The sequence below is a fragment of the Physeter macrocephalus genome, chromosome 11 (assembly GCF_002837175.3).
Source record: "Physeter macrocephalus isolate SW-GA chromosome 11, ASM283717v5, whole genome shotgun sequence".
NCBI classification, from domain to species: Eukaryota; Metazoa; Chordata; class Mammalia; order Artiodactyla; family Physeteridae; genus Physeter; species Physeter macrocephalus.
The window spans coordinates 85,057,558-85,070,782 of NC_041224.1; the positions used below are offsets into that span (position 1 = coordinate 85,057,558).

A 13,225-nucleotide genomic window follows, 5' to 3' on the forward strand; every position below is an offset into this window, starting at 1 on the left:
ATCCCACATGCCGCGGAGCGGCTGGGCCCGTGAGCCATGGCCGCTGAGCCTGCGCGTCCGGAGCCTGTGCTCCGCAACGGGAGAGGCCACAACAGAGGAAGGCCCACATGCCACAAAAAAAAAAAAAAAAAAAAAAAAATTATTAAAAATTAAAAACTTAAGAAGTAAGGAAAAAGTAAAGAAAGAAAAGAGCAACCAAAGCAAAAAATAAATCCACCAATGAGAATAAGTCCTAAAAACTGTACTGAAAAAAAAAATAGACAAAACCCTAAGACAAATGGTAATAGCAAGCTATACAGGTAAAATCAGAGAAAGAAGCATACACATACACACTCACAAAAATAGAAAAAGGAAAAAACAATATATATCTATATAAAAAAATAAGAGAGCAAAGAAATCAATAAACAAATCTACCAGTGATAATAAATTCTAAATGCTAAACTAAGATAAACATAAAGGTAAAAACAAATTAGATGCAGAAAGCAAACCCCAAGTCTACACAGTTGCTCCCAAAGTCTACCACCTCAATTTTGGGATGATACATTGTCTATTCAGGTATTCCAGAGATGCAGCGTACATCAAGTTGATTGTGGGGATTTAACCCTCCACTCCTAAGGCTGCTGGGAGAGATTTCCCTTTCTATTATTTGTTCACACAGCTCCTGGGGTTCAGCTTTGGATTTGGCCAGACCTCTGCTTGTAGGTCGCCTGAGGGCATCTGTTCTTCACTCAGACAGGACCGGGTTAAAGTAGCAGCCAATTAGGGGGCTCTGGCTCCCTCAGGCTGGTGGGAGGAAGGGGTACAGATGCTGGGTGAGCCTGGCAGTCGTGGGCTGCACAGGCTCCTGGGAGGAGAGGTGTGGATAGTGACCTGTGCTTGCACACAGGCTTCTTGGTGGCTGCAGTAGCAGCCTTAGCGTTTCATGCCCGTCTCTGGTGTCTGCGCTGATAGCCTCGGCTCACACCTGTCTCTGGAGTTTGTTTAGGCAATGCTCTGAATCCCCTCTCCTTTCACACAGTGAAACAATGGTCTCTTGCCTTTAGGCAGTTCCAGACTTTTTCCCGGACTCCCTCCCCGTTAGCTGTGGTGCACTAGCCCCCTTCAATCTGTGTTCACGCAGCCAACCCCATTCCTCTCCCTGGGGTCTGAACTCCGAAGCCCGAGCCTCAGCTCCCAGCCCCCACCCGCCCTGGTGGTTGAGCAGACAAGCTTCTCGGGCTGCTAAGTGCTGGTCGGCACCGATCCTCTGTGTGGGAAGCTCTCTGCTTTGCCCTCTGCACCCCTATTGCTGCGCTCTCCTCCGTGGCTCTGAAGGTTCCCCCCTGCCACACCCTATCTCTACTAGTGAAGGGGCTTCCTAGTGTGTGGAAACTTTTCCTCCTTCACAGCTCCCTCCCCGAGGTGCAGGTCCATCCCTATTCTTCTGTCTCTGTTTTTTCTTTTTTTCTTTTGCCCTACCCAGGTACGTGGGGAGTCTCTTGCCTTTTGTGAAGTCTAAGGTCTTCTGCCAGCGTTCAGTAGGTGTTCTGTAGGAGTTGTTCTACATGTAGATGTATTTCTAATCTATTTGTGGGGAGGAAGGTGATCTCCACATCTTACTCCTCCACCATCTTGAAGGTCTCCTCCCTTCTAGGAGTTTTATGGTTTCAAGTCTTAGATTTAAATCTTTGATCTGGGACTTCCCTTGAGGTCCAGCGGTTAAGATTTCACACTTCCAGTGCAGGGGCTGCGGGTTCGATCCCTGGTTGGGGAACTAGGATCCCACATGCAGTGGGACCCAAAACTAAAAAAAAAAAAAAAATCCTTTGATCTATTTCAAGTTAATTTTTGTGAGTGGTGTAAGATAGGATTCCTGGCTATATATACAAAGGAATTGAAAGCAGTGTCTGGAAGAGACATCTGCACACCCATGTTCACTCAGCATTTTTCATAATAGCCAAGATATGGAAGCAACCTAAGTGCCCTCAACAGATGAACGGATAAAGAAGATGCATATACATGCAATGGAATATTAGTCAGCCATGAGAAAAAGCAAATCCTGCCGTTTGCAACAACACAGATGGATCCTGAAGGCATTAGGTGCAGTGAGGTAAGTCAGATAAAGATGAATACTGTATGATATTATTGATATGTGAAATCTGAAAAAGATGAACTTGCAGAAACAGAGAGTAGAATGATGATTACCAGGGGCTGGAGTGGGGGATTTGGAGAGGCGTTGTTTATGGTTATAAACTTGCAACTAGTAGATAAATAAGTTCTTGTGATCTAGAAAATTAGCATATTACAGCACAACAAACACTGACCTGATTTTTGGGAACCTGGCCTGGGCTGTAACTTTGGGTTTTTCTCTGTGAGTCACAACAGAGGACTTGAATAATCCTCCCTCCCTCTGAATCTCCGTGTCCTCTTCTGTATAACGAAGGGTAGAGTGTCAAGCGTTGCAAGCATCCCATAGAGCATCTATATCATGATTTTGTGCTACCCTAGGTGTCTCTTGAGAAAATAAAAATTCATCCTTGTCAGTCTGGGAAGTCTTTCCATCGGAACATGTTAGTGGGTTTCTGTTTCTGCTGTTTGCCCTGCATTTAACAATAATCCAAGCCTCCTGAAATAAGTGAGAACTATGCTAACTTGGCCCACAAAGCCCCTTTCATTTGCTGTTTCTGCATAAATTATCAATGTTTATTCTCTTGCCCATCATGCTGATGTTACTTAAAAAAATGGGTCCCCAAAGAAGGGTCCTGAAGTCTAAATATGGTGGTAGAACCCCTGAGACCTTAACTCATTGAGTCCCCTCATAGTCATTATTTAAGGAACAACCCTTCAACCATCTCTTATGGCAGAAAGTCTTTCTCAATGGAAGGAAACACAGCCCTGCCATTCCCATGTGTACCCTGACCATGCCGCCTCCTTTCTTTTGCCTTCCTTCTTTTTTTTTAATTTTTATTTTATATTGGAGTATAGTTGATTTACAATGTTGTGTTAGTTTCAGGTGTACAGCAAAGTGATTCAGTTATACATATACATTTATCTATTCTTTTTCAAATTCTTTTCCCATTTAGGTTATTACAGAATATTAAGTACAGTTCCCTGTGTTATACAGTTGGTCCTTGTTGACTACCTATTTTATATATAGTAGTGTGTACATGTCAATCACAAACTCCCAATTTATCTTTCCCCCCACCTTTCCCCTTTGGTAACCATAAGTTTGTTTTCTATGTCTGCGAGTCTATTTCTGTTTTGTAAATAAGTTCATTTGAATAATATTTTTTAGATTCCACATATAAGTTATATCATATGATATATGTCTTTCTCTGTCAGACTTACTTCACTTAGCATGATAATCTCTAGGCCTATCCATGTTGCAGCAAATGGCATTATTTCATTCTTTTTTATGGCTGAGTAATATTCCATTGTATATATGTACCACATCTTCTTTATCCATTCATCTGGACATTTAGGTTGCTTCCATGTCCTGGCTATTGTAAATAGTGCTGTAATGAACATTTGGGTGCATGTATCTTTTCAAATTAGAGTTTTCATCTTTTCTGGATATATGCCCAGGAGTGGGATCGCTGGATCATATGGTAACCTTAAGGAACCTCCATATTGTTCTCCATTGTGGCTGCACCCTCATCTTCCTTCTTAAAAATGGTTGCCTGTGCTTTCATTGCAGAGCTCCTCTGACAGGGAGTCCACCCTGACCATCCTCCAGGTCCTCGGAGATCTGCTTTCCGTTGGTGAGTTAGCCATGCCCTCATCCCTTGTATGGTGGACATGGAGGCATGCAGCTGTGGTGTCTCCAAGGGACTTATGTAGCCTGGGGGTTTGCTCCAGCTCAAGTTTTCTGTGAGAGACAGAATCACCATGGGATGGTTGTACTTTGGGCTCTTCAGTCTAGTCACTCACCCTACGGTGATCCAAACTTAGGAGGGAATTAGACTCTTGGTGGTGATTCTATGATACTTCATTTCTGGGGCCAAGGACTTCCAGCCCTCAGCAATTCGACCTGTTGCCTCCCCTGCTTCCCTCATCGTGGCCCATTTAGAGAGCCAGGTATTGGCAGCTCCCTTCATATGTCCAGTGGAGACAGGAAGATGAGGCAGGAGCTGGACTTAGCAGAGTGTTCAGCCAGTACATTTTCAGAGATAAGATGACAGACGTGATTATATTGGTATCAACTGAGTTAACTGGGGCACGCTTCTATTAGCTCATTTCCATGTGAGGTTCTTGGAAAACACAGTTTCTTGGACATTCCAACATTTACTCAATTTTCATTTCTTTGTAGCCAGTCACATTGCATTAGAAAGACGTATTATCACCAAGCAGACAATACCAAAGTGAAGGTTGCTCCAAAGCCACAGACCCTCAGATTACAGATTCAGGGGGAAGGGTCCACTCATACTGAGGTTTTTCCATAGGCTGTGCTGCCTTCCAATGGCAGGGTGACTTCCCTTCTTCTGCGTGAGGTACCCTCTGTAGGTGAAGACCACTTGTCCTCTGTGATAGTTCTGCCTTCAGTTTGTCCAGTGGTGTCTGGAACTCTTAGAATGAAACTTTGGAGTTCTCCTTCTGAAATAGGTACTGATTATTGTCCCTTTAGTAGAGGATGAAAAATCAGAGGGTCTGCTTTGCTAATCTCCCACCCTGTTGGCCACCTTTGTCCAAGTGCATAGAGAGTCATGTGGGTCCCCTTCCAAGTTGAAATGTAATCACAGCTTTTGAGCTTGTCCTGGGCAAGATGTTTAAAACTATTCTTAGGTAGAAAGACCAATATACCTGACCCTAGCCCCAGACACACTTCAAACTCCCTAGACATATGATTAGACGTTTGTTTCTCAAGGGATTATTCTGGTTGTTTCCATATTTACCGCACATCTCTTACTGAAGGCCAGCACCAAATAATCATTAACACCATCCATGAAATTATTCCAGATAAGCTATCAAACCAAACCCTCCTGTAGATGATTCAAACCTATAGCTGAAGGGATACTGATCCCTCTTTAATTAAGTATATGATTATACATAAGCCTATATGCATATTTCTATACATGCAACACAAGTGCACATATACACTGAGACTTAATAGATTCTCAGGAAAGTAGATTTTAGGCTCCGTTTATTACAGCTGCTGCAAGTTCTGAAATATTCCATTATTTCTCCATTTCACACCCCACCCCCACCCCACAAACCTGGCCCCTTACCTAATAGCACAAGTTTACACAAGTTGCTTCAAGGGCTCCACAGTTTTCGTTTCTGGGGTGAAATGAACCAATCCTTGCTCTGTCTGTAGCTGTGAGGTCTGCTTCCTGTTCCAAGGAAATGAGGGTAGTTATTTGAGGCTCAGCGCTCCTCTGCTTTTCCCCTCAGGCACAGACCGGAGGATTCGCTACATGATCAGCAAGGGTGGTAGCGAAGCCCTTCTGCAGACCCTGGTGGACACAGCCAGGACGGCTTCTCCAGACTATGACATCCTCTTGCCCCTCTTCCGGCTGCTGGCCAAAGTTGGCCTACGAGGTACCCATACCCCTGGGACCCAAAGATGACTGAAAGGGCATCTGGGGATGTTATCATGAGAGCAATTTGGGAAGCTTTTGTGGGGGAGTACAGGGAGGAGAAGCAGGGAGGTATAGACACCTTGGTGGTGATGGCAGGACCAGCCCCAGCCTCACCTGGAAGGTGAGGGTCCAGGAGAGGTTCATAGATGTCAGCAAATCCAAGGTACTTAGGTGCTTAGGACAGGACCCAGAGCAGGCATGGACTACATGGGGCATGAGGCATATGGGGGACAGAGGGGAGATACTCCAAGGAGGTTTTCAATCACTTTAAAAATAAATGGAACATTTCTACAAATAACATCTTATATGGAGGTTCATTATGTAAATGCATTAATTTCCTAGGGCTGCTGTAACGAATTACCACAAACTGGGTGGTTTAAAACAACAGAAATTTATTTTCTCACAGTTCTGGAGGCCAAAAGTCTGAAATTAAGAGGTTAGCAAGATTGGTTTCTTCTGGAGGCTCTGAGGGAGAATCTCTTACATGCCTCTCTCCTAGATTCTGGTAATTTCCAGCAATCCTTGGTGTTTCTTGGCTTGTAGACACATCACTCCAATTTCTGCATCCATCTTCACATGGCCTTCTACTCTTGTGTCTTTCTTTTTGTCCTTTCCTCTTATAAGGATACTGGTCATTGGATTTAGGGCCCACCCAAATCTGTATGATCTTATCTTAAGTAATTAAGTCTGCGAAGACTCTATTTCCAAATATGATAACATTCTGAGGTTCCAGGCAGACATGAATTTGGGGGCACGGTTTTCAACTCACTACAATATGTCACATAGAAGTGGAGCTTCCTTGGTTGAAGAGAAGATGGGGGTCTAGAATTCTTTCCACTTATGCCGCATATCCATTTCTCTTTCCTCATAGAAGACTGAAACACCTCCCTACAACCCTAGAAATTTTTGGAGCACATTAAAAAAACCTGGGCACTCAGGATGCATGTAAGCATTGCAAATTAGTCCTAACAGTTAAGCTCCGATTGTGTGCAGTCTTACATAAATCACAGTCGAGAAGCTCAGGTCCTCTGAAAGTTGGATCTTTGATGCTCAATGCAGGCAGCAGCAGCTGAGGGCACAGGGCTCTGGGGTACTCTTTCCTTTCAATGTTTGGAGCTGTGGTTTGATTCCATTCTACATTTCACAAATAATGATTGAGACCCAGGCATCAGCCAGCACCTGCATGAGCATGTTCCAGACAAAACCAATAGAACCAATATTCATTGACTATTCAACAGTTATTTACTCCATGTCTCCCAGGGCTGTGCACTGTTCTAGACACTGGGAACATCACAGTTACAAAGACAGATAAGGGGCCTCCTCTCGTGGGACTTACATTCAAGTGGGGAAGGGCAGAAAGTAAATAATTAACTAGATAATAGCAGACAATGATAATTAACTAGATAATAACTGGAAGGAAAAGAAAAGGTGATGTTCCTGTAAGATGGTGTGGACAGAGAGAGGTGACGTTTGAGCCCAAACTTGAAAGATAAGAAGAAGTCAGCAAAACAAGAGTGGGCCAAGTGAACTCCAAAAAAAGACAGAAAAGACATGATATACACCCTGGTAGTAAATGGCAGAGGCTGGGAAGTCAGATCTGGGTTTCAGGCCTGGCTTTGACACTTATTAGCATTGTGACCTTGGGCAAGTTACCATTGGGCTCTCATCTACAAACTGGGTCTCAGTACATAATTCTTGGGTTGCTGTGAGGATTAAGCAAGGTTGTATGTTGCCTGCTTAGCATGTGGCGCCAGAAGCTTGATGGACAAGAGTCATGTAGGTTTCATAGGAGAAAGAGAGATGAGTGATGCACCAGGGCAGTGATTTTCAAGTTATGGACCTTGATATTATTATTGTCATAATTACACCTTCTGCCATTAAAGATGGTAGTCCTTGATATTGACATTCAAGCTGTCAGGGGCTGACCTGAACAGAACAGAAATGAGATTGGCTGCTCGTGAATGGAGCCAGATAGGTATCTTTCTTTTCCAATAAAGGAAATGGGTCATATGAGTTCAGTCACAATCTCTTTGCCGGTGTCTTTTAGTCCAGAGATAAATATTGGTAAACAAGGTTTAGGATGTTGTCTCTGTTTTACTTATTTCCACCTGCTATGAATCTGGTCGTGATTATATTCTTGCAAAAACAAATATGGTGATTTGGGCATTGCACTTTGGAAAGGACACAAACAAATGTGACAGGTGGCACAGTCACATATTATCCTAGTGGGAGCCAGGAGCATAGAATTAAAAAATATTTTTCCCTTTATTTTTTATGCTTATTACTAATTATTAAATAATATTAATAATTAATAATTATTAGTAATTATTAAAATAATAATGACTAACCCACAACACTGAATATCAGGTTATTTGGATCAATAATTTAGAGAAATTTGGGGAGAAAATTTTATTTTCTGAAATTATGTTTTCATGTTTTATTATAAAGTTCTCTACCATATAGAAAGATGACCTCTCCTATACCCATCACTTAGATCTAACCATTGTTAACATTTTGCCATATTTCCTTAACCTATTTATTTTTATTTGAAATATTCTAAGGAAAATTAGAGATAGCATTACTCCTAATACTTTTGAGTGCATTTCTTTGAAAAGAGATGTTTTCCTATATAATCATAATACCATGATCATAAAGCTAACAAAATTAACAATGCATACATATTTATATTCATTCCAGTTTCTTCAAATGTTCCCAGCATGCCTTTTACAGACATGTTCAGAGAAGGATCCAGTCAAGGTTCACACAATGCATTTGAATGTTATGTAACTTAAGTATCCTTACTTCTGGAACTGTCTTAAAGGAAGAAATTTATACCCAGCTAAACTGTAGCTCATGTTTGAGGACAACCAGAAACATTTTTACATATAGGGGGTGCAAGTCATACAACCCCCAAGACTTCATGTAAATATTACTTGAAGAATAATGGGCCATATGTATACCCTCGATTAGCTCTTTTGAGTCATCTGGTTCCAATGGGGACATACTTAGTAGCATTTTCTACTAGACCCGAAAAGTGTCATTGGCCATGATAATCTTCTTCACTCCACCATCTTTGCCTTCTTCTCCCCCACACATTATACAACCTTCAGAATTAATGTGAAACACAACTAAGATGGATTGATCTGTGTTCATAGATAAAAAGTTTGGACGGAAGGCACTGGAATTGGAAGCACTTGATGTAACATTGATTCTGGCGAGGAAAAACCTGTCTCACAGCCAGAACCTCCTCCACTGTCTCTGGGCTCTGCGTGTTTTTGCCTTTAGTGGTAAGCAACTCAATTGTGGCTCTCTGGGGGTGGCTTCCAGATCTGGGCTGGGACACCTGGAAACCATTTGGGGGTGTGGTTGGAAGGAGGGCATGGGTGGAGGACAAATGTAGTCCCAACAAGATAAATAAACCAGGAGGAGCCTTATGTTCTAGAGATCGTAGAGGTGAGAAGTTATTTCTTCATCTCCTTCTCAGCCATGGAGAACTCTTGAGCCAGTGCTTGAAGTGAGAGATCCATATTGTTTTCCCTTGGGAGCTAAAACATTTTAGCACTCTACATCTATCTGTCAGTACTACGCGGTGAAAAAGACCTGTGGCAGGGGAAGGCAGACTTTATTCAGTCCTTATATCCAAGGCACAGAGCAATGTGTTACAGCTGTCAAGAGCGACCTTCATATCACAAGTCTCTCCACTGTGTCCCTGAAGTCACTCATTGATCATGACATCCTTTACCAAAGTTTATCTCCCAATGCTTCTCAACATAGTCTTTCAGGTAACTTGATACATCATAGCACATGGGTTGATGTTATTTGCCATCTCCTGACTTGGGTTATTTCTGATAATCATAACCATCCTGTATGTAGACTCAGCATTTTATAGCTAAGAAAAAAGAAAATGAAGCTTAGAAGAATGAAGAAATTGCTTGAGTTCATACAGATAAGTCATGAGGGCTAAGTTTCTAACTGCAAAGTTCATGTTTATTCTACTCTCCATATGGATACAGTTATTAATAGATTATATTCTGTACCACCTATTTCAGCGTAAAGAACACAGACTTTTATTTCTTCTTTCTAAGCCCCTTTCCTGCAGAACAAAAGTGACAACTATTTAGATATAATACTCTCTAGAGGAAAGAACATGAGCTTAGAGCCAAGAAGACCTGGGCTTGACTCTAACTTCATTTCTTAAGAGTCATATGATGTGTGCACTTAACCTGTTTAACCTCAGCTTCTTCCTTTGTAAAATTACAGTTGTAATAAGAGCTCATAGACTTGGTGGTTGGGATAAGTAAGATCATGTTCATGGGTAAGCTCGTCGCATAATAGTTGCTAAGTAAGTGTTAGTTTTTCTTCTCTGCTCTAATCTTTTCCCTCAGTCCTTTGAAATAATAGGAATCACACACATAAGGGGAGTAAACAGGTGGTGACCTTTTTCCATAACTATCCTCAGAACTAACAAAATAGTAGGGACATATTTCACTGGTTAACTCCATGAATAAGCATAGAAGACCCATCAAAAGAAAGTATTTCTAGGGAATAATGAGACAGTTGCTTGACTCTGTGTTCACAGACAGAATCTCCACTCACACTCATATATGTTGACCAGAAAATCAGAGAATATTTGAGAGAGGTTGAAAGAATCTGTCCAAACCCATCTCTAATAAAGGAAAATCTAAGTGAGAAGTTGTGGCTTTGTATAAAGGAAAACTCTTATTAATGAGTAGGCAGAGGTGTGTCACCCCCATTTGGAGCTTGCCAGCAGCACGAGATTTGAAGTATCTTATTTTGGTTTTGTAAAGAATAGTTAACATGAATAACTTACTCTCATTATATACATTGATTATAGAGATCTTGAAGAATTCCTTCAGCAGGGAGCTCTGAAAAATGCTGAGATTTGCCTGTGGGTATGAGGAGGTAGCTATGTGTCTCCTATTCTAAGACAACATTTATTGTATGAACTGTTTCATAAAATATTTTTTAAAAATACCATCACTCTCTACACATTGACTTTACTGATGAGAGGCAAGCAGAGTTCATGAAGCCCGTGGGTTGCTGTCGCTTTGGTGAATTGTTAGCCACTGTTGAATGTTGCAGCAAGTTTTCTAAACAGCTCCTATCTGCAGAAGGAATTGGCTGGAACCATAATGGGTCTGTGACAGCCAGCGAACCATTCGGCAGCTCTCAGGTGGCCAGTGAGATTGCTTGTAGAGCTGCCAGAGGTCTAACCTTGGGCAGGCATCCAGCATGGAAGAACTTAGTGAGGACTTTTTATTGTTATCCTCTTTCAGTTCCAAGTCTAAAGTCTCCCAAACTAGAATTCATGCTCTTAAAACTATTTCCTCCCTAACTCTACTTAATACTAGAATTTTGCTGAATTATTTGCCAGGAGTTTACTCCAGCATGTTTTCCCAATTTAAAAGTAAGGACTGAGTTAGTAGCCATGGGAAGGGAAGATTGACGGGCAGGACTAGGATGCCAAATTCTTGAATTTTGATCCATTCAATGACTGCCTGTACTCGCCTCAGGAGGGACGAATGCATAGAGGATATTCCAGGAACACGCACTCCTGGTGATAACTAAGACATCAGCCTCAGTCTCTCTCTGGTGGACTGTACTGGGATGAACTATATTAGAGACTCCAGTTTTCCAGTTTTCCTCCTTTCCTGAGGCTTGGAGCAAGCCAGTATAAGCCTCCCTTGTTTTTATCTCTTTGCTTCTCCCTGACCCCCTTGTTTCCACTCATATTTCCTGGAACAAAGCTGGCCCAAAGCACAAGGCATTCATAGGTCTCTGTTTTACTACAACAGTACAGTGAAGGAAAGGAAAAAGAGTCACACCTTGGAAGATAACCTTCTTTCTTTCTCCCACTGAAAGTTTTGCCTCAGGCCAAGATTCCATTTTGTATTCTGTGGGTTCCTCTTAATTTTGACGTAATCAGAACGCTTCCTAAAGTGAGCTGAGTGGAGTGAGGTGCTGGGAATATTGCAGAGTGGCTGGGGCATCATCAGAGATGAGAGGTTTTGTATCCAAAATACTTACCTGAAGCCACCAGGATGACCAGCTACCCCTTTCGGTCTCTTTCTATTATTCAGATCTATCACTCTGTTTTTATAGCCATCCAATTGGGCAAAAAGGCAGAAATTTCTGGTAGTTACCTCTGAGCAGGACCAATTGATTCTTCCTTTGCCATTCTAATGGATAGAGGTATAGTCAAGCCTTAGCCTTTTAGTGATGGGCGATCTGAGTGCAAAAGTTGTAGGGGAACTTGGAACCAGGGTGGAACAAAAAGGGCACTATCTTCTTTATTAGGTTGCTTCTTAAAGTTTTAAAGAAGTCAATCCAAGTTGGATTGAAACTTATCCCATCCACTTACGACTTTTCTTCATCGTGAAGTCTCTAAACAGCAAAATACGTCTAAGAAAGTGTTTTTTAAGATACTGGCTCTGTGTGTGTGTGTGTGTGTGTGTGTGTGTGTGTGTGTGTTTTGTGTGTGTTTATGCATGTATGTGTGCATGCATGTATGTATCATATAGGAAGTCGGTGGTGGGTGAAACAGCTTGAACTTAAGTAGTTGCCAGAAACCCAAAGATCTGCTTACAGAAAAAATCTTCTGCTCGGCAATTGCCTTGGCTATTCTGATTGACTATACAAAGGAGTAGGGCAGTGGGCCACCAGAAAATGAAAAACATAATTTCATGGCTTGGGACCCTTTTGAGAAAGAGATAGTGTGGGAAGATAATGTGTGCTTTTCAGATGATCTTTAACTTCCAAGCCAGGGATAAAAGACCGTAGAGTTTCTCTGCTTTTAAGTTGCCTTTGGTAAGAAAGGTGATGGACCTCCCCTATCTTTCAGGCTCATTTTGTAATGCTGAAAATAACGCTTGGTTCAGATGGGTCAATAACTAGTGTGCTTTTGTCTTTTTCAGTCACCACAGGAGCCATGCTGGGAATTAATGGAGCGATGGAACTGCTTCTCAAGGTCATCACCCCTTATACCCAGAAGCGCACCCGAGTAATCAGGTACAGAGCAGTTTTTAGTACTTTTGCCTTCTTTGTAGTAGATACAGATATGGGAATGGTCTCATAGATATTCTCTTGGTGCTTCCAGTTTACTTAGTGATGACTTCCCCCTTGTAGATATGGTATGATGATTTTATCCTGTCTCAACTCACATCCCTCCCCACCCATGCATTATTTCCTCAGATTGTCACAACAACCTGAATGGATATAATATCATCTTCATTTTCAGATGAGGGAACTCAGTTGTGGAGAGAGTCTCATCCAAGGTGACAATGCTAGGAAAAGGCAGAGTTGGGATTTGAATCCAGCCAGATCTGTCTGACTCAAAAGCCCTGTTTTTTGCCTGAAGCCTTCAGGTTATCTCTTTTAATCACAGACTCTACCATAGTGAGTACAGCCCTTAAAAGTCAGTCCAGACATGATAGGGGAAGGTGATGCTCTCAGGGTTCCTAAATTTCTGATATGAAATTCTGATTGTGTGCTAGTTTTGAGATGTGTTTTTATGATTGGAAAGTGAAACTCAGCCTATTCTTCCTGGCCCTGCCTCCTGGAGTGGAGTGAATCACAAACTTAAAAAAAAGGGAGATGGGGCTTCCCTGGTGGCACAGTGGTTGAGAATCCGCCTGCCAATGCAGGGC

At 42.0% G+C, this 13,225-nt stretch overlaps 1 protein-coding gene across 1 annotated transcript in view; it reads left to right on the forward strand.

The window, feature by feature from the left end:
* AGBL1 (AGBL carboxypeptidase 1) overlaps nucleotides 1–13,225 on the forward strand; it is a 979,047-nt gene that overhangs the window by 69,421 nt on the left and 896,401 nt on the right. The window contains exons 2-5 of the mRNA XM_055088206.1: nucleotides 3,677–3,740; nucleotides 5,371–5,517; nucleotides 8,714–8,845; nucleotides 12,494–12,587. Coding sequence (XP_054944181.1) covers nucleotides 3,677–3,740; nucleotides 5,371–5,517; nucleotides 8,714–8,845; nucleotides 12,494–12,587 — 437 coding nt within the window. The remainder of the gene's footprint in view (nucleotides 1–3,676; nucleotides 3,741–5,370; nucleotides 5,518–8,713; nucleotides 8,846–12,493; nucleotides 12,588–13,225) is intronic.